General features: G+C 45.6%; 1 protein-coding gene across 2 annotated transcripts in view; it reads right to left on the minus strand.

Moving 5' to 3' along the window:
- The window catches only part of STK32B (serine/threonine kinase 32B), a 373,534-nt gene extending 352,462 nt beyond the window's left edge, over positions 1-21,072 (minus strand). For both annotated transcript variants that reach the window (XM_043448462.1, XM_043448461.1), the window contains exon 1: positions 20,700-21,072. In XM_043448462.1, the coding sequence (XP_043304397.1) occupies positions 20,700-20,751 (52 nt within the window). In that variant the 5' untranslated portion in view covers positions 20,752-21,072. The remainder of the gene's footprint in view (positions 1-20,699) is intronic.
- Between the last annotated feature and the right edge of the window lie 5,223 nt (positions 21,073-26,295).

Genomic DNA, 26,295 nt, shown 5'->3' on the forward strand with positions numbered 1-26,295 from the left:
GGTCTGTACTCAACCACTGTGCTGTGGAAGGGGCTTCCCTGCCGCAAGGTTCTAGGGTGGACCTGCCAGGGTGCCTGCTGTCTCCCAGAGACACATAAGCCCAGAGGCCAATGTATCACCTTTAAGCAGGACTGAAAGCTGGAGTGTGACTACAAGAGTGTCAAGCTGCAGCTCCAACACTGGGAGCAAAGTATGAGGCTCACTTCCCTTCAAGGACCTGCCCTCCTCTTCCAGCTAACACGCAAACGTCCACTCTGCAGACCTCGCCATGACCCAACCCAGCATCCACACAGCAGCTGCCCAGGGCTGCTGGGAGTTCAGCCATTACAAATCCACTCCAAAAACATCCACTGAGCAGGTCACAAATGAAGGGTTCTCAAAAGGTTAATGATATCTTGTTGCACTGGATATCCTCGTTGTGTATCTACTTTACCTTCTCTCAACTTTATCTTTCTTCCTGTTTGTAGAAGTCTTAACCCATTCTTAATTTAAGCTAGAAATAGAAATTGCCTTTGTAAAAAGTTCTATTAAAGTAAAATCAGTCAAGATACAGAAGAGTATTAAGTAAATAACAGTACAGGTAATACACAGCTGAGGTAAAAAAAATAATTCCACAGGTGGGACGCAAATGGCTGAGTCTTGAGAAAGATTAGCATGAGGGAAAGAGCTTCTCAGTTATTCAGAAAGTATAACTCAGTCAGTTCCGTCGCTCAGTCGTGTCCGACTCTTCGCAACCCCATGGACTGCAGCACACCAGGCTTCCCTGTCCATCACCAACTCCCAGAGCTTGCTCAAACTCATGTTCATCAAGTTGGTGATGTCATCCAACCATCTCATCCTCTGTCATCCCCTTCTCCTCCTGCCTTCAATCTTTCCCAGCATCAGGGTCTTTTCCAATGAATAAGTTCTTCACATGAAGTGGCCAAAGTATTGGAGCTTCAGCTTCAGCATCCAGTGAATATTCAGCACTGATTTCCTTTAGGATGGACTGGTTAGATTTCCTTGCAGTACAAGGGACTCTCAAGAGTCTTCTCCAACACCACAGTTCAAAAGCATCAATTCTTCAGCACTCAGCTTTCTTTATGGTCCAACTCTCACATCCATATATGACCACTGGAAAAGCCATAGCTTTGACTAGACAGACCTTTGTCGGCAAAGTAATGTCTCTGCTTTTTAACATGCTGTCTAGGTTGATCATAGCTTTTCCTCCAAGGAGCAAGCATCTTTTAATTTCATGGCTGCAGTCACCATCTGCAGTGATTTTGGAGCCCCAAAAAATAAAGTCTGTCACTGTTTCCATTGTTTCCCCCATCTATTTGCCATGAAGTGATGGGACGAGATGCCATGATCTCAGTTTTCTGAATGTTGAGTTTTAAGCCAGCTTTTTCACTCTCCTCTTTCACTTTCATCAAGAGATTCTTTAGTTCTTCTTTGCTTTCTACCATAAAGGTGGTGTCATCTGCATATCTGAGGTTACTGATATTTCTCCCGGCAATTTTGATTCCAGCTTGTGCTTCATCCAGCCCAGCATTTCTCATGATGTACTCTGCACATAAGTTAAATAAGCAGGGTGACAGTATACAGCCTTGACATACTCCTTTCCCGATTTGGAACCAGTCTGTTGTTCCATGTCCGGTTCTAATTGTTGCTTCCTGACCTGCATACAGATTTCTCGAGAGGTAGGTCAGGTGGTCTGGTATTTCCATCTCTTTAAGAATTTTCCACAGTTTGTTGTGATCCACACAGTCAAAGGCTTAGCTTATGAAATTGCCCAGCACACAAAAACAATAACCACAGCACATTTCGAAGCTCTCCCGCCTTCTGAGACGGCCCACGCTCTGTCTGCGGAGTGTACTTCTCTCTAAATAAACCGACTTCTTACCTATTACTCTGTGAATTCTTTCACAAGGAAGCAAGAACCTTAAATTCACTGGCAACCCAACGACAGACACTTTGTAAACAGTGGGACCCACACAAGCCACTACAAGAGTCACAGGGCCTGTCAGCACAGAGCCTCCAGTCTCCTGACAGCATTAATGAAGGATTCACATGAAAAAGCGCAGAACTACAACCATGATAAATGTCATGAAGGGGCACGTGGTAATTTGATGGGGGGGGGTGTCCCTGGGGATCTTGGCACCTTAAAGAAAGATGAGTAGGAGGCAACTAAGCCAAATGGGGGGGAAGGGAGCATTTCAAGCAGAACAAGTGATGCCCACATATTCCTGGAGGCTGGAGTGGGTATGGAACTAACAGGAAACTGAAAGAATGCTCACGTGGCCGAAGAGTATAAATAACAGCATTGGTTATAGGAAGAATGAAGAGAGTGACTAACTTCGTGGAACAGTGACCACCCGTCAGATATTCTAAGACCTTTAAGTGCCCTGAGCAATTTAACACACGCAGGGAATTGAACTCACGCAAGATGAAATGAGATGGGAGAGGTGGGCAGATTCCAGACCATACAACCTTGGAGGCCATATTCAGTTCAGTTCAGTTTGGTCGCTCAGTCGTGTCCGACTCTTTGTGACCCCACAGACCTCAGCATGCCAGGCCTCCCAGTCCATCACCAACTCCCAGAGCTTACTCAAACTCATGTCCATTGAATCAGCAACTCCATCCAACCATCTCATCCTCTGTCATCCCCTTCTCCTGCCTTCAATCTTTCCCAGCATCAGGGACTTTTCTAGTGAGTCAGTTCTTTGCATCAGGTGGCCAAAGTATTGGAGTTTCAGCTTCAACATCAGTCCTTCCAATGAACACTCAGGACTGATCTCCTTTAGGATGGACTGGTTGGATCTCCTTGCCCTATTACATTCCCACTATTCATCCTGAGAATGATGAAACCATTAAGCAGGACCAACATGGTCGTATTCATGATTTAAAGCTGTGATTCCAGCGGTCAGATGGGGGCCATACTCAAAAGGAGAAAGGGAGGTGGCAGCTTGGGGATCCCATGAGGGGGTGTTGAATGGAGACAGTGGTGATGTGGCTGAAAAGAAGGGGTAGATTGGGGAGATACCTGGGAGTTAAAATCAGCATAGCCAGGTGCCTCATTGGATTTGCGGGGGGTTAGGGAGGTGGAAGGATGAAGGAAAAACCTCAGAGATTTTGGCTTCTGTAACCAGGTAGATGATGGTTCTATGCACTAAGCTGGGAAACTCTGAAAGAACATGAGGTTGATTGAGGTCATTTTGAATCTGAGGTGTTAATTCTTCTGCAACATGCAACATCTAAGTGGAAATATATACACAGCCACACAGATGGGGAGACCAGAGGGAAAACATGAATTAAAGAAATAAATGACTGAGTCACTGTTGTAGAGGAATTGTTGTTCAGTCGCTCAGTTGTGTCCGACTCTTTGAAACCCCAGGGACGTTAGCACGCCAGGCTTCCCTGTCCTTTACCTTCTCTCAGAGTTCGCTCAAACTCATGTCCATTGAGTCAGTGATGCCATCCAACTATCTCATTCTCTGTCGTCCCCTTCTTCTCCTGCCTTCAATCTTTCTCAGCATCAGGGTCTTGTCTAGTGAGCTGGATCTTCAGGGTCTTCTTCTAATGAGGTCTACAGGAATAGGCACCAGTTATTCACGTACCACCTCTCAGCTCCAGATCCACTGCTTTGTGACACTGGAGAGGACCCTGCAGACAGTTCCCCCCTGGTTTCATGTTGGGCATGGCCAACAGAGGGCGCAAGAGCGATGCTGCCAGACCATTTGCAGTGATCGGAAGAGCCAGTGCAGAGTGGAAGGAAGGGATGTCCCTTTTTCTTCCAGGGCGGGGGCTGCTTTCCACGTGCAGCAGTAGGTCAGCGTGCATGGGGCCTGGCAGCCCTCATCTCAGTGGTCCTCGTGAACAAGCCGCAGGCAGCATCTTCTGGCTAGTTTCTATACCACCCAGTAGGATGCCTGTTCCTCTGAGGACCAGGCCAGGCCCTCAACAAAGAGATCTGGAACACAGCCTGGATGGAGAAGGGGACCGTCTTCTAGGTATTTCTGAGTCCTTTCCTTGTTCACTCACCCTCAACCCAAGCAGGAGCAGCTGTTTTACTGGAGTTGCTACTTCTGGACTTCCTAGAGACCTGACTCCTTTTCAGCTAAACCTTTTGACTAGATGACAGTTCTTTGCACTCCTGTTGTTCAGTTGTTAAGTCGTGTCCGACTCTTTGCAACTCCATCAACTGCAGCATACCAGGCTTCTTTGTCCTTCACTGTCTCCCAGAGTCTGCTCAAATTCATGTCCATGGAGTCAGTGATGCCATCCAACCATCTGGTCCTCTGTGGCTCCCTTCTCCTCCTGCCTTCAATCTTTCCCAGCATCAAGGTCTTTTCCAATGAATCCACTCTTTGCATCAGGTGGCCAAAGTACTGGAGCTTCAGCTTCAGCATCAGTCCATCAGGGTTGGTTTCCTTTAGAATTGACTAGTTTGATCTCCTTGCTGCCCAAGGGACTCTCAAGAGTCTTCTCCAACACCACAGTTCAAAAGCATCAATTCTTCACACTCAGCCTTCTTTATGATCTAACTCTCAACTGTTCTTTGTCCCAATTTCCCTTTTTGACATTACTTTGGTCTCTTGACTGCTGTCAGACTGTACGTGACTGAACATAGAGGGGTTGACAAGATCACCTGGGGAGACAGTCCAGATGGTTAAGGAAGAAAGAGATCTGAGGGCTCTGACTTGAGGAATTCCAAGATTTACTGCAAGCAGGGGGAGGCTGATCGTGCAAAAAAAGGTGGAGAAGGAAGAGCCAATAAACATCATAAAGGACTTAAAAAGGGCAACCACCAAACCGCAGACAATATTAACAACACATATAACTGACAAAGAACACGTAAAGAACCACAAATCAATCCACATCTTGAATAAGATGTATAGACATACATCTCGTAGAAAAATTAACAAAGTTATAAACAGACACTTCACAAAAGTGGAATCTAAATATATGAAGAAACCTCAGTTGTGTTAATGAGGAAATGAAATTTACAAAAGCAAGATGCCCTTTTATGCTCATTCAACTGGCAAATACGAAAATGCCCATAACAGCAAATAATGGCAAAGAAGTAAAAGTGTGCTGTCCTCTAGGGTAGCCGTGACCCACATGTGGATTCTGAGCACTTTAAATGTAGCTCACAACCAGTCCAAATTAAGACATGCTGTAAGTGTTAAATATATACCTAATTTTAAAGACTCAGTATGAATAAAAGGATGTAAAATATCTAAATAATTTTGACATTGAAATTATAATATTTAGTTATATTTATTAAGTTCACCTAATTCTTTTTATGTTCATAATGTTATGAGAAGAAATCTTAAAATTACAAATGTGGCTTGCATTTGTGGACTTCATCATAATTGGTTAGATTTAATCTGATGTAGAGCAAAGCAAGTAGCTATATATGGGTTACCAGAGTATAAATTAAGAAACCACTTTGGAAAACAATTTGCTATTATTTTACAAAGTTGAACAAATGCCTGTTCCATGACCCAGCCATTCTCTTAATGGCGTATATTCTAGAGAAACTCCTGCATATGTACACCAAGTGCTAAGTTGTGTCCAACTCTTTGCGATCCTAAGGACCATAGCTTGCCAGGATCCTCTGTCCATAGCATTCTCCAGGTGAGAATACTGGAGAGGGTTGTCATGCCCTCCTCCAGGGGATCTACCCAACCCAGGGACTGAACCCACATCTCTTATGTCGCCTGCATTGGCAGGGTTCTTTACCAGTCACTAGCACCACTTGGAAAGCCCCAAACGCACCAAGAGATATACACAAAATTGTTCATGGCAGCATTGTTCATAACAGTCAAAAACCAGAAAGAGTACAAATGTTCACTGTCAGTAGGAAGGATAGAATTCATGGTACAGTCACATGATGGAACATTATGCTATAATGAAAATGAAGACAGTGCAGCTATACCCAGCATAGACGAATCTTAGAAACTCAGTCTTGAGCAAGAACGGCAAAGTACACTAGAATACATAAAACGTGGTACCATTTTCATAAATTTCACAAAGCAATAACATCTAACTGTATAGTTAGGAACGAGAAAGCGTGGGAAAGGGGATGGAGTTGGGAAAACGTGCCCAGGGAGCTTCAAAAGAACAGGACAGGCTCTGTTCCCTCACTTGGATCATGAGTTTATGGGTGAGCTCATTTTCTCATTTCCAAGAAAGAAAAGACTTACAATCATATGCTAGTTTTAAGAATCAAATGATCATAGGGACCCTAGTCAGAGTTATTTTGCTAAAATGATACAGCCAAACATAGTGAGTGGAGGAATGAGTTACCACAAGAAAGTCAGGACACCAAGTGAAGGTTATTTTGGTGGGAAGTATGGTTGTGAAAGTGAGGCATGTGGGGTGGTAGGCCGAAGGTGACATGGGTACCAGGGAGAGCTATTATTTTTAAAATAGAAATCATGCACAGATATGGCTTTCTTAGTGGCTCTAAGGTAAAGAATCTGGTTGCGATGCGAGAGACATGAGTTCAATCCCTGGGCTGGGCAGATGCCAAGGAGAAGGAAATGGCTACCTAGTCCAGTATTCTTCTCTAGGAAATCCCATGGACAGAGGAGCCTGGTGGGCTAGAGTCCATCATGGCAAAGAGTAGGACATGACTGAGCGACTAACGCTTTCACTTTCACGCACAGACAAACACTGAGGAGAAGACTTTGGCTTCTGGTTGACTCATGTAAAGGTTCCTGCTAATAAGAACTAGAATAACTATACAAAATATATTTTTAAAAATCTATTTGAGGCATTCATAGAGCTATCAAGGGAGTGAGGAGATGCAAGTTGAGTATGAAAAAGGAGCCCCAAAAATGGGACCAGCACTGGGGTCACTCTTTCTCAAGAAGCATCTGCCACATTTGAAAGCAGTTTTCAGGAGGCTAAGAAGCCAAACAGGCTTGTGGGTCTGGAAGCCCTGACAGGCTTTAAGGATAGCACACATGCTAAAAATCAAACTCTACCAAGAAGGAAGAGGCCTGGTAAACCCTGCACGTCCCGTAAGGAAGCCCAAGGGCTTTGTTTCAGAAGTGAGCGTGAAATGGATGAGAACGGTCCTCACAGGACATCTCATCATCTCCATCTCCATGAAGATTGAGCTCTAAAGCAGTTCCTGGCACTCCAGCTTCAATTTAGTTGCTCAGTCATGTCCAACTCTTTGCAACCCCATGGACTGCAGCACACCAGGCTTCCCTCTCCATCACCAACTCCCAGAGCTTCCTCAAACTCATGTCCATCGAGTCGGTGATGCCATCCAACCATCCCATCCTCTGTCATCCCCTTTTCCTCCTGCCTTCAATCTTTCCCAGCATCAGAGTCTTTTCCAAGGACTCAGTTCTTCGCATCAGGTGGCCAAAGTACTGGAGCTTCAGCTTCAGCATCAGTCCTTCCAACGAACATTCAGGACTGATTTTCTTTAGGATTGACTGGCTTGATCTTCTTGCAGTCCAAGGGACTTTCAAGAGTCTTCTCCAACACCACAGTTCAAAAGCATCAGTTCTTCAGCCCTCAACTTTCTTTATGATCCCACTCTCACATCCATATATGACTACTGTGGAAAAACCACAGCTTTGACTAAACAGACCTTTGCTGGCAAAGTAATGTCTCTGCTTTTTAAAATGCTGTCTAGGTTGGTCATTGCTTTTCTTCCAGGGAGCAAGCCTCTTTTAATTTCATGGCTGCAGTCACCATCTGCAGAGATTTTGGAGCCCCAAAAAATAAAGTTGCTTACTGTTTCCACTGTTTCCCCATCTATTTGCCATAAAGTGATAGGACCAGATGCCATGATCTTTGTTTTTTGAATGCTGAGTTTTAAGCCAGCATTTTCACTCTCCTCTTTCACTTTCATCAAGAGCCTCTTCAGTTTCTCTTTGCTTTCTGCCATAAGGGTGGTGTCATCTGTATATCCAACGTTATTGATATTTCTCCAGCAATCTTGATTCCAGCTTGTGCTTCATCCAGCCCAGCATTTCTCATCATGTACTCTGCAATAAGTTAAATAAGCAGGGTGACAATATACAGCCTTGACATACTCTTTTCCCAATTTTGAACCAGTCTGTAGTTCGATGTCCAGTTTTAACTGTTGCTTCTTGACCTGCATACAGATTTCTCATGACTCCAACTTAGCTGCCTCCAAAGAGCAGACAGAATACTTTTCTGAGGAAACATAACATCATCCCAAGCCTCACATTATCTCTCTACTGTTTCCTAAATAATGCCTAGCATGCAACAACAACAAAAAAAGGAAATGAGAAAACAAGATGTCTAAACAGAAACAACTGGCAATAGAAATAGAAGGTTACCAAATAATAGAGTTGCCAAACAGTCTTCTAAGTAAGCATGACTGATATGTATTGTTGTTCAGTCACTAAGTTGTGTCCAACTCTTCGTGACCCCATAAGTAATTAAAAAGCAGGTTTTGAGAATTTCAGCCAAGGTGAAAGTCATAAAAGAGAACCAAACAGTGACGATAGAACCGAAAGGTGCGACGATGAATATTAAGAACTTGAAAGTTATACCTCACAGCTGAGAGACCGACCAGAAGTGATTACAGAAGAAACAGGCTAGAAGAAATTATTCAGACTAAAAACAAAGAAAAACGAAAGAATTTTTAAAAGTACATAAATATCATCAGAGCCACATGGGCCATAGTGATAAGGCCTAATATCTGTGTGATTTGAGTTTGATAATGTGAGGAGAAAGAGAAAATGTCCGAAGTGATACTAGAAGACAAAATAAGAATCCTGCAAAATAACAGTACCATTCAAGCACAGATACCAGAAGCAGAAGCCCCAGCACATAATGGCCAGGACACCAGACCTATGCACACTGTAATTAAATTTCTAATTTAATTTCTGATTTAGATTTTATATACAATTCTCAAAAGCAGCAAGACAAAACACAGCAGCTGAAAAGGAGCAAAAAAATATTACCAATGATTGTCTTTTAAAGCAGAAACAAAAACCACTATACAACTGAATCATATATTCAAAATGCTGAAAGAAAGAGCTGCCAACATAGAATTTGAAATCCAGAAAAATAATCACTCAAAAGTTTGCATGCGTGCATGCTAAGTCGCTCCAGTCATGCCTGACTCTTTGCAATCCTACGAACCATAACCTGCCAGGCTCCTCTGTCCACGGGATTCTCTAGGCGAGAGTACTGGAGTGGGTCGCCATGCCCTCCTCCAGGGGATCTTCCTGACCCAGGGATCAAACCTACATCTCTTGCATCTCCTGCACTAGCAGGCAGGTACTTTACCACTACTGCCACGTGGGAAGCCCATAAAGTTTAAATAAAGACATTTTCAGACAAATAGAAAGTGAGATTTGTCACCAGAAGGCACACACTAAAGAGAATGCTAAAGAAAATACCTCAGGCAAAATGAAGATAATTACAATGAAACTTCCAAGTGAAGGAAGAAATAATGAGTGAAATATGTGAGTAAATATAATCAATGATCTAAGATCCTATCTCAAAAATCTAGAAAAAGAACAGTAAATTAAACCAAAAAGTACATGTATATGTGTTAGTCGCTCAGTCATGTCCGCCTCTTTGCAACCCCGTAGACTGTAGCCCACCAGGCCCCTCTGTCCATGGAATTCTCCAGACAAGAATACTGGAGTGAGTTGCCACTTCCTTCTCCAGGGAATCTTCTAGACCCAGGGATCGAACCCAGGTCTCCTGCATTGCAGGCAGATTCTCTACCATCTGAGCCACAGGGAAGTCCAAAAAGTACATAGAAGAAAATTAAAATGAGAACATAAATCAATTTATTGTTAGCAAAATAATAAGATAGCCAAGGCTATTTTTAAATTAAAAAAAAAAAAACTGAATGAACTCAATCAAGACCAACCAAAAAGTAAATAAAAGAGTAAGAAAACACAAATCACCAAAATTACAATTAAAAAAGAGATCATCACATCATAACATCACAGGGCCCACAAACACCGAAAAGATTAAGAGGATCTTATGAATATTGTGCCAATACATTTGAAACTTAGAAATAACAGTCCTACACTAACTCATACTGAGAACAGCAAGAAATGGTATGCTTCCAAATTCTTTTAATGAGGCCACTATAACCTTGGTGAAAAAAAAACTAACAAAGACACTAAAGGAGTGGGGGAGGAAAGCACTGGGAGTTTGGGATTCGGAGATGCAAACTATTATGTGTAAGATGGGTAAACAACAAGGTCCTACTATATAGCACAGGGAACTATAATCAATATCCTGTAATAAACCATAATGGAAAAGAATACGAAGATACACATACATAACTGAATCACTCTGCTGCACAGCAGAAATTAACACTGCCTTTTAAATCAACTATACTTCAATAACTTTTTTTTTAAGTGACATTAAAAGTGCGTTCTTTTTTACTCTTCTCTACTAGGGTTTATGGAGGGTTATTATTGCTATTATGTCTAACATTTGGAAGAATTCACCTATGAACACATCTAGACCTAGAAACTTTCCTTTACAAGAAAGCTTCTATTGTAGGTTTGCTTCCTTAATAGACAGAAAGTTATTCTAATATTTAAATTCTCCTTGTATTATTTTTGGTTAGGTTGTGTTTTTCATAGTAGTTATTTTATCCAAGTTCCAAATATATTGGCATAATGTTCATAATATCTTCCCATGAAAAACTTATAAACAAAACATTAGCAAATCAAGTCTAATAATACACCACATCATGAGAGAGTAGGTTTTAAGCCAAGAATGAAAGGTGGGTTTACTATTTAAAAATACTCTAAAATTTTGATTCTTTACCTAGTCAGAAAAAGGAGGGAATTCCCTGGTAGTCCAGTGGTTAGGACTCCAGGCTTCCATTGCTGGGGGAACAGGTTTGATCCCTGATTGGGGTACCTGCTCCAGTATTCTTGCCTGGAAAATTCCATGGACACAGGAGCCTGGCAGGCTACAGTCCATGGGGCTGCAAAGAGTCGGACACTACTGAACACATCACATTGGGGAATGAATGTTCTACAAGCCGCATGGCATGGCCAAAAAAAGAAACAGGAGAAAATCCACATATTATCTCAACAAAGGGAGAAAAGCCTCAGTGACGCTGCAGTAACAAGCAGCCCCGAATTTCAGTGACTTCAAAAAGCTGAAGTTCCTGTCTCAATGATGCCATATCCCAGGTCAGGTGAGTTGGTGACTGGTATGGCCTCCGTCTCAAGTTGCACTCACTCTGGGAGCCAAGCTGAAGTAAGTTCCACCACCCAGAACATCATGATTGCCCAGAGCTAGGGACATACGAAGTGACATCCAGTTCATCAACACTTTACCCAAGATGTGACTGACACGCATCACCTCTGCTCACAGTGACCCAAGCGAGCCACATGGTACCACATAACTTCAAGGGGACAGGGAAGGGTAACTCTTTGTCTGCAAGGAAATAAAGAGGGATAGAATATGGGTGAACAGTGCTAAAGCCCCACATCCAGAGTATTGGGGCCTTTATATTCCTGACTTCACAGATGGAGAGATGTCCAGAGGCTAGAATCCTCAAAGAATAAGGATACTCCGAGGAGGTCATAAAAACCAAGTGCTGAAAAGAGTCAGCTTCCAGAATCGGCAACAACATCGCTCTCCACCTTTTCCTTGGTTGGCTCTGGCTAAGAGAATGACCTCTGGAGAAGGAGCCTGGTTTTCTCTTCTTGGGTAGTTCTGGTACCCTGAACTGGTTGTCCCGTTATTGCTTGCAGGAGAATATCCCTTTAGGGCGTCAGTTCAGTTCAGTTCAGTTGCTCAGTCGTGTCCAACTCTTTGCAACCCCATGGACTGCAGCATGCCAGGCCTCCCTGTCCATCACTAACTCCTGGAGTCCACCCAAACCCATGTCCGTTGAGTCGGTGATGCCATCCAACCATCTCATCCTCTGTCATCCCCTTCTCCTCCTGCCCTCAATCTTTCCCAGCATCAGGGTCTTTTCCAATGAGTCAGCTCTTTGCATCAGGTGGCCAAACTATTGGAGTTTCAGCTTCAATATCAGTCCTTCCAATGAACACCCAGGACTGATCTCCTTTAGGATGGACTGGTTGGATCTCCTTGCAGTACAAGGGACTCTCAAGAGTCTTCTCCAACACCACAGTTCAAAAGCATCAATTCTTCAGTGCTCAGCTTTCTTTATACTCCAACTCTCACATCCATACATGACTACTGGAAAAACCATAGCCTTAACTAGATGGACCTTTGTTGGCAAAATAATGTCTCTGCTTTTTAATATGCTGTCTAGGTTGATCATAACTTTCCTTCCAAGGAATAAGCGTCTTTTAATTTCATGGCTGAAATCACCATCTGCAGTGATTTTGGAGCCCAGAAAAATAAAGTCAGCCACAGTTCCCACTGTTTCCCCATCTATTTGCCATGAAGTTATGGGATCGGATGCCATGATCTTAGTTTTCCGAATGTTGAGCTTTAAGCCAACTTTTTCACTCTCCTCTTTCACTTTCATCAAGAGGCTCTTTAGTTCTTCACTTTCTGCCATAAGGGTGGTGTCATCTGCATATCTGAGGTTATTGGTATTTCTCCCGGCAATCTTGATTCCAGCTTGTGCTTCCCCCAGCCCAGCATTTCTCATGATGTACTCTGCATGTAAGTTAAATAAGCAGGGTGACAAAATAAAGCCTTGACGTACTCCTTTTCCTATTTGGAACCAGTCTGTTGTTCCAAGTCCAGTTCTAACTGCTGCTTCCTGACCTGCATACAGATTTCTCAAGAGGCAAGTCAGGTGATCTGGTATTCCCATCTCTTTAGGAATTTTCCACAGTTTATTGTGATCCACACAGTCAAAGTCTTTGACATAATCATTAAAGCAGAAATAGATGTTTTTCTGGAACTCTCTTACTTTTTTGATGATCAAGACCCTCACTGTTCCCTGTAGGACAGTTTCTCTGTCTCTGTCTGCAATTGCTCAGAGTCCAGATTTTGGACAACTGACTATTGCTAAGAATATTTTGTTCCTTCCAATTCTCTCAGGAAAATGCCTTAGCTCAGTGCTAGCTTAGGCTGTTTGATCCTCCTAAAATACTGATCCTTTTTCTCTCAAGGCATTCAAATGCTTCTCTCAAGACTCAACACAAATCCATCCTGTCACCATCTTAACACCCTATTCACTCCAGGTCATATCCTGAGAGCCATCTCCACTCAACCCATCCTTTTATGTCCCATAAAGCAGGAAGTGTGTCTCACCCAGAAAGCAGTAGGGGAAAACTCTGCATTCTGACTCAAAGGGAAGAAAAATGATAGCCCAAATCACCTTATACAAGAGTCTGATATCCATTGATCACTACAGGTTGCCATTTTTTTAGAAATTTCATGGCAGTTCTTTGAAATTGAGAATTACAGTCCCAGAGCAAACTTTACAGACAGTTCTCTGCCCAAGAAAGTGTCAAGGTTGAAATTAAGGGACAAGAATAGAAAGACCTTTCTAGACTCCAATCCAAGTCAGTTTTCCAAACTAACTTCATTAATAATAGGTCTGGAATTTACCCATTTGTTTCCCAATAGCTTCTGGACCCAGAAGAATGTAAGAAATTGGCCCCCAGTAAGTGCTTACTCTCATCTCTCAATCAACAAAGAGTGGCCAAGGGCCTTCACTGGCCCCTTTTGAGGCCTTGCAAACACAAAGTTGAAAAGGAAAGAATTGCTGCTCTTTAGGAAGTCTGGTGCAGAAGTCGACATGCAACCAAACAAGCAACGAAATATGACAAGCCAAAGACTTCCAAACCATATTTCACGGAACAGAAAAATAATAGGCACTAAATAGGCACTAAATAGGTGTAGATGCTTCTGTTTGTATTTACCTGCCTGCCCCAGGACCCACTTCCCTTCTTCTGTTGATACTCCAATATCCATTGAGAATAGTCTTCATAAATCTTAATCCAAAAGAAGATGTGGTACATATAAACAATGGAGTATTACTCAGCCATTAAAAAGAATGAAATAATGCTACTTGCAACAACGTGGATGGAACTAGAGAGTGTCATACTGAGTGAAGTAAATCAGACAGAGAAGGAAAAATATCGTATGACCTACCTTACATGTGGAATCTAAAAGAAAATGATAGAAATGAATATACTTACGAAACAGAGAGAGATTCACAGACTCAGAGAATGAACTTATGGTGGCTGGGGTTGGGGGGAAGGATGTGGGGAAGGGATAGTTGGAGAGTTTGGGATGGACATGCAGACATGGTATATTTAAAATGGATATCCAACAAGGATTTACTGGTAGCAGGGAACTCTGCTCAATGTTATGCGGCAGCCTGGATTGGGGCGGGGGGGAGCCGATTTGAGGGACAATGGATACATATATATGTATGGCTGAGTCCTTTTGCTGTCCACTTGAAATCATCACAACATTGTTAATTGGCTATAATCTAATACAAAAGAAAGAGGTTTTTTTTTTAGTCTTCTTAATCCAAATGTCTCAAAGAGAACCAATGCCACCCCCTGAATCCAAGGGTGGATACATGATCTAGCTCAACCATTAGATCCTCCCTGTTCACAGTCTTGACCTAGGACCTCATCAGAATCCATCAGAACTAACCCTAGGGTGTTTTCTGCAATGATGGTGAAAAAGATACTCCCTTTCCTGCACTTGGAGCTGTCAGGCTCTGAGCTTGGGGGTGGAAAGGGTCCCCCCCACCATGGGGAGAAAGCCCACTTGGAGCCTCACAGAGGAGAGAATTCAAGAAGGAAGATTTCTGATGATATTATTCAGGAACCTGGTCCAGCCATAACTGATGAGATTTTCACCTCCATTCATTTATTCACTCATCCATCCATTAAAAGTGTATTGGGCATCTATTATGTGCCAGATGCTCTTCTGAGCCTTGGGAACACAACCGCGAGTCAATCACACCACATCCCAACTTTAAGGAGATTTTAACTCCTTGTTGTGGTGGCTGTTGTCATATCTGACTCTTTGCAACTCTTTATAACTCCTTAGGAGACAAATGCATGAAAAAATGATGCCCATATTAACAGCATCACTCGAGTTGCTACATGAAGGTGCCACTGAAAGGAGGAAGGGGAACAGTAAGGAGGTGATTGTTATAACCTAAGCAAGAGAGGTGACCCTGGCTTGGACCAGAATAGTAGCATTGAGAGGGAACCAGAGCCAATTAACTGCTTTCAAAGGAACTCACGCTGCTTTTCGGTCACTTGTAGCTGATGGAGGCTGGCACGCCCTATTCCATCTGCTTTCAGATTCCATACACATTAAATACACTCATTTTACATGCCACCAAGAAAGAAGAAATGCTGCCAGTTAGCCGATGGTATGATTCTTTCACATCCCTTGAAAGAGCTCCTTTAGACCTTTTATGTATGTTAGTAGGAACAATTATGAACAACAGATGCAAATAATAAAACCATATCACAAGTACCACCATGATCAGCAGTCATCATAAAGCACATCCCAATTTCAGAAATATTAAAACATGGGGAAATGTGTGCCTTAGAGTCAATGAAATCCAATAGTATGTACACATTTGTCTGATTTTATAGAGATGATTGAAAAGTGGTTTATCCTTATGAAATCCATACTTACTTTCTAGGAGGGCTGAAAGGTATAAATGCATCCTACAATTCACTTCTACTTAACCTCTCAGATTGATTTATGGCCATTTTCTTAATCCCCCAAGTACAAGAGGAATCAAAATGAATTTTTAAATGACGCATAGATCTTCAAATGTAATTTTCACACCTTAGACTCCCGGGTTAGACACACACATGCCCGGTACACATAGGGACGCCAAGCCCAAAAGCCCACATCCCTTACACGGCATCTCCCCACATTATGAGAGCAAAGCTCATTCAGAGCAATTCTGAGGCTTCTCAGAACATTTTTCACTTCCACCTTTTGCACAAGCCATAACTGGTATTAATACAAGGACGGAAAGCAATGTATAACGTAAGTGAGCTTGCTCCAGTGCGATAAGACTGAAGACAAAGTTGGAAGTGAATCCTGCAGCACTAGAGATCTCAGTCACTTTGTGAATCACAATGACAAGGACACCCCGGGTTAAAAAGACTGTCTCAGTGAAGCATGATTGCATCTCCAGGGAGTGATTTTTTTTAATTGCCTTTATCATCTGAACATGCACAGAGAAAAACAACTTTTGTCGTATATGTATTTAAACAAAGAAGATATTTTCATGTTCTAGGCTGCATGCAAAGTTACCTGGCCCAATAATTATACAGAAACAACATTTCCTTTTAAATGTCCCTTTAACTCCTGAAAATCTAAAATGAGAATACCCAAAGCTGGTTACAAGGTTATAAAATCAATACCTTCAAACGTAGGTGCAGGCCATAAGTTGATATAACATTGATTTTTTAAAAACCCTTTGGAAATATAATTTAAGAACATGTTTCTGAAATCCTAGAAAGCATCCAATTCTTTTGATCTAATAATCTCACTCCTTGCATCTAATTTTAAGGAAGTCGCTTAAAAAGAGAGAAATGCTTTATGTAGAAAATTTTCAATCAACTTACTTATAAAGGTGAAAAACTGACAACAGCCTGCATGTCTAACAAGAAAAGATTTATGTAAATTATGACAATTCCATCAGATAGAGTATTACAGCCCATTAAAATATTAACTTTGAAGACATTATAACAACATAAACTATTTAAAATGTGATGCCAAGAGAAAAAGCAGAAGTCATTTTATTGTGACAAGTGTACCCTTATGTAAAAACTTCTAGACAGAGATAAGGAGAGTAAAGGAAAAAAATAAAATAAAACCTAAAAACAATTTTGCCACAAATCTAGAAAGGGAGATGATTTTGCTTTCATTCCCAGAATGTGTATTATGATATGACTGCTCAACAAAATGTTTTTGGAAGATGGTAGCTGATTACTGTAAATGATCAAGTGCATTCAAGGTGTATTGCTACTATCTTCCTATAGACATTTGCATAAAGAGACCCCTATCATGTTGTGATCCAGGTGCTAGTCTCATTCTGCATCGGCCCTGCATATCCATGAGAGGTGAATTTCCCTGTAAGCCTCCAGAGGTGGCACAGGGAACAATGTCAGGTCCCAGACGCTGGAGTAAACAGGCCTGGGGGTGAGTCCATTCCCACACAGGCCATGGGACCCTAGGGAGTTTTCCGGAGGGCTGTGTAACCCCTCTAGTAAAATGCCGGTGCTGAGACCTCCCTGGCTGAGCTGTGATAATGATTCCCAATTAGGTATGAAAAGCAGTCCACACAATGCATCACTAAGCTAGAGTTGTTAATATTACCTGGATACAAGACGGTTACGGTACAATGATGCAATGGCAAATTTCCAGTTAGAGTTTAGCTTTAAATTACTTACAAACCAGGTTTGTTCTGGTTGAGGAGGTGTCTGCATCTTCAACCACCCAACAACTCTAGTTTGGGAGAGCATGTTCTTTGGCAGGACCACGTCACTGCCCTGTTTAAAATTCTTACATGACCACAGGTGCCCGGAAGGTCAATTCCAAACACAGGGCCACTGGGTCCTTTAAGGTCAGCCCAGCACTCAAGTGCCTGAGGCTTCCCTCCTCACATGCCACACTGCAGGAATACTAAAGTTCCTACGATCTCCCCAGCGAGCCATGTTTACTCTTTACCATCTGCCTTTGCATATTCTGTTCCATCCCTCTGAAATACCCTTCCTCTCTCTACCAACCTCTCCTTCCTGGGAACTCCTACCATTTCTGCAAGGCTTAGCCTAAGACGAAGTCCTCTCTGACCCCTCTTCCTTTTCCCAGGGTTAGGGTCCCTCTTGCAGGATACCAAAGTCCCTTGAGCTCCTTGCATCATCCTGGCTATCTATCTGCCCTGCAAGCTCCCTGAGGGTTAGAACCTTGCCTCCACCTTCCTCGTAGTCCTGTTGCCCAGCACAGGGGTGAGTGCAGAAAAGATGATCAGTAAATGCCTATGAAATAAATGAATCAATTGGCAGCAAATAACAGTGTGTTACTTGCACAGGTGTTGAGAAATAGACTGGCAAAAAACCAAGCAAGTTAATGTTTCACTGAACTTGAAACTGGCAAAATGACAGGCCTAACCTTGCGTTTTAACCAGTTGACCTTGAGCCTGACCACTTTTGGAATGAGGAATAGCAGGAAAATCAAAAGGTGGCTCTGCTAGATATAACTATTTTGCCAATAAATATTTTAAAGCAAAGTTTCCGGGATAAAGAAAAACGACAGTTGTCAACATAAGGGAGGCAAATTTCCTCTGTAAATAAAAGAGAAAGACATGAAGAAAATTATCTGAATTACCTTTGACCCAGGCTAGTACCATGAACCTCTAAAATCAGGAGTGATAAAAGTGTGTGCTATTCTCTGGAAAGGAGTCCATGGCCTTTATCCAAGTATCCTGCTATAGGCTAAACTGTGTCCCCACCAAACTTCAGATGCTGAAGCTCCAGCCTTCAATATGACTATATTTGGAGAGGACTTCTAAGGAGATAATTAACAGTCAGTGATGTTGTAAGGGTGGGGCCCTAATCCTGTGGGATTGGCGTTCTCATAAGAGGAGGAAGAGCAACCAGAGATCTCTGTCTCCCGAGCGCACAGAGGAAGGCCATGTGAGGACCCAAGGAGGAGGCTGTCTACCAGCCAGGAAGAGAGCCCTCGCCAGAAACCCACCCCGAAGGCACCCTGGTCTTGGACTTCCAGCCTCCAAAACAGTGAGAAAATAAATTTCTGTTGTTTAAGCCACCACCAGCAGCAGATTCTAATGTTTAAGCATCTGGGGTATCTTGTTATATTAATAGCAGCCTGAGCAGACCAGTATTGGTCCCTTCCCCAAAATAGACAGGAAACCTTTGACTTGTTGAAAAGAGAAAGGTTTTGACCCAAGTTCATCCTCTCCATCTGTCAATGAGTTTGTATCTTCTCACAGGGTCTGAGCAGCTCTGAATGTAACCTCACAGGACAAAAAGGCTCCCAGAGGAACAGGCCTACCCCACATCCACCCCAAGTAGGATGTTCCTAGCAGAGCACACATTTATATACCGTGTCGAGATCACTTTGCCTTCCATAGAGCAGTGCAGGGTTTTTGTGAGCTTGGTTGGGGAGAGTTCAGCTACACGGTGTCCAAATGCTTCCTGGAACACAGGAGAGCCTCCCCCACCCACCTGTCTACCTGTTCTCTGTCCACTCCTGGCTTCCCACCTTCCTGTGCTCCAGAATAACAAACAGGAAGGGATCAATCCTCCCTGGGCCCCCAAATCCTACACTGGCCCCACTTACAGCCCTTAGCACCACGGATGGTCTTCAGTGCCACCAGACTGGGAACTCCTGTAAGAAAAGGCCAGATGGGCCTGATTCAATTACACTGACCAAACTCAGGTATTCTTCTCAGAGGAACTGTGGGGTGAGCATTTGACTCCCATCCACAATCTCGGACTTCCCAGGCAGCACTATGGTAAAAAATCCATCTGCCAATGCAGGAGATGCAAGGGAAGTGGGTTCGATTCCTGGGTCAGGAAGATTCCCTAGAGGAGGGCATAGCAACCCACTCCAGTATTCTTGCCTGGAATATTCCATGGACAGAGGAGCCTGGCAGGCTACAGTCCATAGGGTTGCAAAGAGTCGGACACAACTGAGCATGCATGCATGTACAACCTTGGAAGATCTAGAGACCATGACCAGTGCCCAAAAGCCTACTGTCTCCAGGGCAAGAGTGTCCAGCCTCCAAGCCAGCTGTGACACATCCCTTCACCTGTAAAATGGAACAACAAAGGTACCCACCTCCTAGAGCTGCCGTGAGACCTGAGTGAGGACATATAAAGCCTAGAACAGTGTCTGGTACATGAAATGTGCTCAGGAGTCCTGGCTCTTACAGAGGGCACCTGAGGCTGGAGAAACCGGTGCAATAGGAAACAGAGCTTTCACAGGCAGAGTTACCAGATAAACAGCATCCTGTGCAGAGCTCGGTACTGATTCTATTTACAAGGCACTTCAAACGTGCATTACCAGTGGTTAAGCTTCAAACAGTCCCCTAAGGTAGAGGGCGGTTATCATAAGTCTCATCTCCTAGATGAAGAAAGGAAGGTTTCAGAGAGGTTAAGGAAGTTGCCCCACAGACACACAGCGCTGGGAAAGGGGTTCTGCTGGTCCAAACACCAAGCTCTACCGACCTGAGCCGCAGGAACCCAGGTCTGGAGTTTCGACGAGGCTGGACCGCCTACAACACTCTTTCACCTGGGAGGCGGCCAACAGCGGGACGCTTTCCGCCCGGCCTCAAGAGTTTAACCGGGAAAAGTTTCCCCAGATTGTCCTGGGCGAATGAGGAGGGCGGCATGGAACCTGCCCGTGCACCAGACCAAATGCATAGTACACACACGCGCGCGCGCTCACACACGCGCGCACACACACTCGCCGCCTCCTGCAGCCGCCGTCTTCTGAAGGGGGACCTCGGCTTCCCCGGAGCCCGGGTAACATCCGGGCTCGCCCCCATAGTCCGCTCCCCCCTGCTGCCTCCCCAAGTGAAGCCTCGGCGCTCTCCTTTCCCTAGGAATCCGCGCCCGGCCCGCGCTGGGCGCCGTCTCCCGGGCCCCGCTAAGGGGCGCCGACAGAGAGGAGTTGTTGCCTCGGAGGAAAGCCCCGCGCCCGGCACGGGTCGGGCGCGCAGCCCGCGCTCAGCCGAGGGTAACGGGGGAAGGAGGGCTGCCCGACCGAAGCCCTCTTACCTTCCTCATTCTCGTCAAACACCGGGGGCTTGTGGGAGTGGTTCCCGCCCATATTCCGCCGCGGCGGCTGCCGCTGCTACATGCCCGGCCGCCGGGATGCGGGGCGCGCCGCGCGGGGTGCGGATGAGCCGCGAGCGTCCAGTCCCGGCTGCCGCCGCGCGCCGAGCCGGAGGGGGCAGAGCGCCGCGCAGGGGCGGGAACCGCGCCCCCTCCTCCGGGGCGTCCCCCCGCCCCCGGCGGCGCTCTCCCGGCGTTCGCGCCGCGCCCGGGCCACGCTAGCGTGTCCTCCGGGCCGGGTTCCAGGCGCCCGCACCCACCCGGGAACGAGGGAGCTCCCTGTGCCGGGCCAAACGGAGCCGCGCTCCTCGCTGGAGACCGGAGCCGGGGCGGGAAGAGGAGGAGGAGCAGGAGGGGAAGGAGGCGATGGGCGCGGGCTGCGCAGAGGAGGCGCGCGAGCGCAACCCCGAGGGCGGCCTGGAGGAGGGGGCGCGGCGGGCGCTGCGGGCGAACGGCTCTGGGAGTAGACGCGGGCACCGGAGCTGAGCGCCGGGTCCGCCCGGAGGAGTCGGGCGCTCACCTCCCGGCGTTAAGCAAGTCGTGAGCCATCTAGTGTGCGCCCGGCCCCAACCAAACGCTTTAGAAGCGCAATCCTCTGTCACCTCCAAAAACCAGTGTTGCCCATTTTAGAGTCGGGTAGACTGAGGTTTAGGGATAAAGGAGCTCTTCGGTTAGTCGGCGCTGGCTGCGGAGGGAGCCCCTCGGACGCCCCTTTGACCTTATTTGCCCACTTGAGCAGAGTCCCGGGCAGTTCTGCCGCAGACGCGTTTCCTCTTGGTGTTTTATAAATGTTTAATGAGTGAACGTAGTCTGGACCCTCTCGGACCGTTTCTCCCCTGCATTCTACGGGGGAAACTGAGTCCCAAAGGGGGTGGAGTTTGCCCCCAAATCATTCTCCCTAGGGCTGGCTGCGCGTGGGCCTCGGGAGTCCCCTGAAACTGAACTAAAGCAGGTTAGCAAAAGGGACGGGGGTGCGATGCGTGAGCTTCAAGGCTCTCCTGGGGCGAGCGCGGACTCTCAGAGGGACCCGCAGGTCCCCCGCGCGGTGCAGTCCGGCCGGCCCAGCGCGCCAGGCAGCCAGGATCGTTGGCCACATCCTGCCATCTACTGGGCGTCTTCAGCCACCATCTGTGCTTCGTATTAATAGAAAGCAGCGGTTCTTTTACTTCCCCATCCTTTCTCCCAACCCCCAAGTTTTGCCTGTTTCTCTCTCTCTCTCTCTCTCTGGGAGACGAGGGGGAGAAGGAGACTATGGATGGCTGAGATGGTTCTCTAACATCAGAAGAAACCTCCCGGAGACGATGGGAGGTGAGTGAACCCTGGGAGCCAGCCCCATCCAGCCAAAGTTTCAGGACTGGCCCAAACCACTAGGCCTCATGGGTCAGACAAGCCTCATTCACAGACCTGCTTCCACCACTTACAGCCTCTGTGCGTTCCAACTTCGAGTTCTCATCCGTAAAATGGGGAGGTTGGTATTAACTCCCCAGCATTGCTATGAGGATTCTATCACATCATATTTATAAAAGTGGGTAACAGGGCCCAGGCACATAACAACGATGAATAAATATTTCTTGCTTTTCATTCTGCTGACGGAGAAGGCAATGGTAACCCACTCCAGTACTCTTGCCTGGAAAATCCCGTGGACGGAGGAGCCTGGTAGGCTGCAGTCCATAGGATCGCTGAGCGACCTCACTTTCACTTTTCACTTTCATGTATTGGAGAAGGAAATGGCAACCCACTCCAGTGTTCTTGCCTGGAGAATCCCAGGACCAGTGGAACCTGGTGGGCTGCTGTCTATGGGGTCACACAGGGTTGGACACGACTGGAGCGACTTAGCAGCAGCAGCAGCAGCATTTTGCTGACAAGCATTGGCTGAGTGACCAGGCTATAGCGAGCAATATAATGAACCAAGATAAAGCAGGTACAGCCCCCAGATCAAGGCAGGAGGAGGGGTGGTGACAGGCATGAGCCCTGGGTCCTGTTCCTCCCAGATTTCACCCCACTTTGACACTCTCTAGCAGGCTAACTTGGGTAAATTACTTAACCTCTGCTGGCCTCAGTTTGTTCACCCATAAAATGGGTATGATAATAACAGTATTTTCACCCTTCCTAGGGTTGTTATGCAGAATAAATGATGTCGCTACCTGGAACACAATAAATACAACACAGGTGTTAGTTACTATCCTCCATAAGGAGCTATGGTGTAAATTGTACTCTGGTCTCACGGTTCTCCCTTCTCTCCCTGTCCTTGACGTGGTTCACTGGGATAAGGGGCCATTTCTTACTTTCTGACCACTGACATGGAGCGTGCCACTGAACTTAGTTTGGCCACTGGTCTCTGGGAGGAAGTGAGGGTGTACGGGTTCTGAGTGACAGTCTAAGATGTCACATGTTTCAGCTCTCTTGTCCTTCTGCCATCCACCATGAGAAGAGCGGGCCTTGGGTAGCCTCTGAACCCCAAGGGGCATGCTGAACCCCACATGTGTCCTGAAGCAGAGCTACTGCTGGGTCCTGCCCCAGGGCCACAGGTGTGAGGTGTGGTTTGCATCGAGTCCAGAACCACGGTCACCTCCAAAGCTGACTGAACCCCTTTGTAGCCATTGCCAGGAGCCCCCCTGATCAGCACCAGCAGGCTTTTTCACCCAATATTAGGCAAAAATGCCCACCTCTGTGGTCACCCTATAGCACCGTAAGCAGTCACCTAATGCCAGCTTTCCAGCAGGGATTTTCTTTGTCCCAAGGCTATTAAAATTGCCTACTAACCCAGAAAGGCTATCAACTCTCCGTGGTCTGTCAAGAGGCCAGCCCACTGCGCTCACAGTGCCCACTTTATCTCTGCTCTTTGTTCTTAATAAACTCGCTCCCTTCTGAAATGCTCTGTGTCTGGAAATTCTTTTCCAACCCATGTTGACTGCTTCAACAGCTACAAGCTCACAAGCAAGAAAAATAAGTGCTCTTGTAAACCACTGAGATTGGGGGGAAGCATTGTTCCACAGCATTATCACGGAAAAAGCTGATGAATACGGATATTCAATTAACAGTCATGCATGCAAAGGCTGTAACTGCAGCCTGTGCGGTGTGGAAGGAAGCCTGGGAGGCTGTGGGAACACAGGAAGCAGCTGTCCCAGTTCTGAGAGTCTGGGCAGGTGCAGGGTCCTGCGGAAAGAAGTCATGAGCACTTGTTCAAGAAGGGGACGACAGAGAACGAGATGTTTGGATGGCATCACCGACTCCATGGACATGAGTTTGAGCAAGCTCCAGGAGTTGGTGATGAACAGGGATGCCTGGCGTGCTGCAGTTCATAGGGTCACAAAGAATCAGATACCACTGAGCGACTGAACTGACCGAACTTCCTCCTTTGTTGAACAAGCGTTTTCTGAACACTTACTGTGGGCCAGGTCCTGGGGTGGGTGCTAAAGACAGACCCTGTGATGAGTAACACAGGATCTGTGAAGTTGAAGTTTAGAAGGCTGGTGCAGGACAAGGGCAACACCCACAGGGAGGCCCCTCATCGGTCATCGAGTCCAAGTTTGTGCTGCTCGCCACGAGACAGGCCGATAAATCAGGAGACAAATTGTTGGGGAAAGGAGTAGGGACTTTATTTGGAAAGCCAGCAGACCAAGATGATAGTGGACTGTTGTCTAAAAAGAACCTTCATCTTTCCCAAGTTACAATTCAGGCTTCTCTTTTACTAAAAGGGGAAGGGGTGTGGTTGGTTGTTCCAAAGTGCCTGGTGTCAGAATCCTTTGTTCTTGCAGTTACCCACTAGGTCAGGCCACAGTGTTTCTGTAAACCTCCAACATGGCAAATGTTAGTCCTTGTTCTGCAACTTTTTATCTCTGTATAAACAGAAAAGTGTTATACCTCGAAAGATCAGGGCCTTGAGAACGGGTTATTCTGTATATCTCATGCTAGAGGCAATATTATATATATATTTTTGCCTACGGCGGTGTGGCATGTGGGATCTTAGTTCCCTGACCAGGGATTGAACCCGCACCCCCTGCAGTGCAGGCATAGATTCTTAACCACAGGGAAGTCTCAACATTCTTAACTGGTAGCAAAAGCAATAGAACACAAAGGTTAAAGTAAAGGAAACAGATCCAAGATGGAGTCAGATTTGCTCTTCCTTATCCACATTCAGAGAAGCCAACTGGAAGGAGATGGCGTGTGAGCTGAGACCAGAAGGACAAGAAGGAATCAGCCATGTGGGAGGGAAAGGGGGTGGCTGGGCAAATTACTGAAGCCTAGTAAGGAGGATTTCGGCTGTTCCAGGAGGCTGGAGCAGTGTCAGAGCACAGGGGTGTTCAGGATGACATCTGTGACGCATCGTATGGAGCGCTTTCTGGGTGCCAGCCCCATGCCAGCCGTTTGCAGGAATCGTGGCCCTCCAAGCAAACTCTTCCCTGGATCCTCTCCCATTTATAGATATTATTCCAGGCCTGTCACTTCCAGTGCTTTTCATGGATCACCCCTTTTAATCCTCACAGCAAACCTGGCCGGTGGGCTTGACCATCACCCCTGTACTGACAGGCACAGAAGCATAGAGATTAAAGGCGAGTCCGAATGGTTGCAAAGTGGTGAAGGTTTCAATCCACAGTTCAAACATAGGTATCAGATCTTAAAGAAACGGTGTAGGGAATAGTGGTTGTGAAATTCAGATCATTTTAACCTTCTTTTTAAAGTAGTTTTATATATTTTATGTATGACATATTTTAATAATCAGCAAAAACAATGAGAAATATTTTCACTTTGAAAAAAACTTGTGGACACTAATCCACACCTGATTTTGTAAGGCATGTTTCATGGTTCATCACTAAGTTACTATGTGTCAAGAGGCGGTGCTAGGAAATCCCCATTTTGCAGGGGATCCAAAGTCCTTTATTTTGGATAAAAAGAAGCTCAGAGGGTCAAATAGCTTGCCCTGAATGCCACCGTTGCCACCGACGGCTATGGTAAAAAGTTATCATGAACTTGGTGTCTTAAAGCAGCAGACGTATATTTCCTCACTGTCCTGGAGTTCAGAAATATGAAATGAAGTTGTCTGCACAGTGGATTCCCTCTGGAGTCTCTGAGGTGGGGCTTGGTTACAGACTTCTTCCTGCTTCTGATGGTTCCAGGGACTGCCTCCTTGCCTCAAGGCTGTAGGACCCCAGCCTTGCTGCCATCTACACGCAGCCTTCTGTCTCCCTATGTCACCTTCTCCTCTGTCTTTTGTTGCTATGCTTAGTCGCTCAGTCATGTCCGATTCTTTGCAACCCCACAGACTGTACCCCTCCAGGCTCCTCTGTCCATTAAATTTTCCAAGCAAGAATACTGGAGTGGGTTGCCATTTCCTCCTCCAGGGAATCTTCCTAACTTAGTGATCAAACCCCCATCTCCTACACTGGCAGATGGATTCTTTACCACTGAGCCACCTGGGAATCCCTCAACACATGAAGTATACCTAATAAAACCTTGGTTAGAGGTGATGTCCAAACAGCTTCTGGCAAAAGACTTCTTCCCTCTTGTCATTTAGTCCTTTAATTCGCATGCCCTGAGC

Source organism: Cervus canadensis, chromosome 26, assembly GCF_019320065.1.
Source record: "Cervus canadensis isolate Bull #8, Minnesota chromosome 26, ASM1932006v1, whole genome shotgun sequence".
Taxonomy (NCBI): domain Eukaryota; kingdom Metazoa; phylum Chordata; class Mammalia; order Artiodactyla; family Cervidae; genus Cervus; species Cervus canadensis.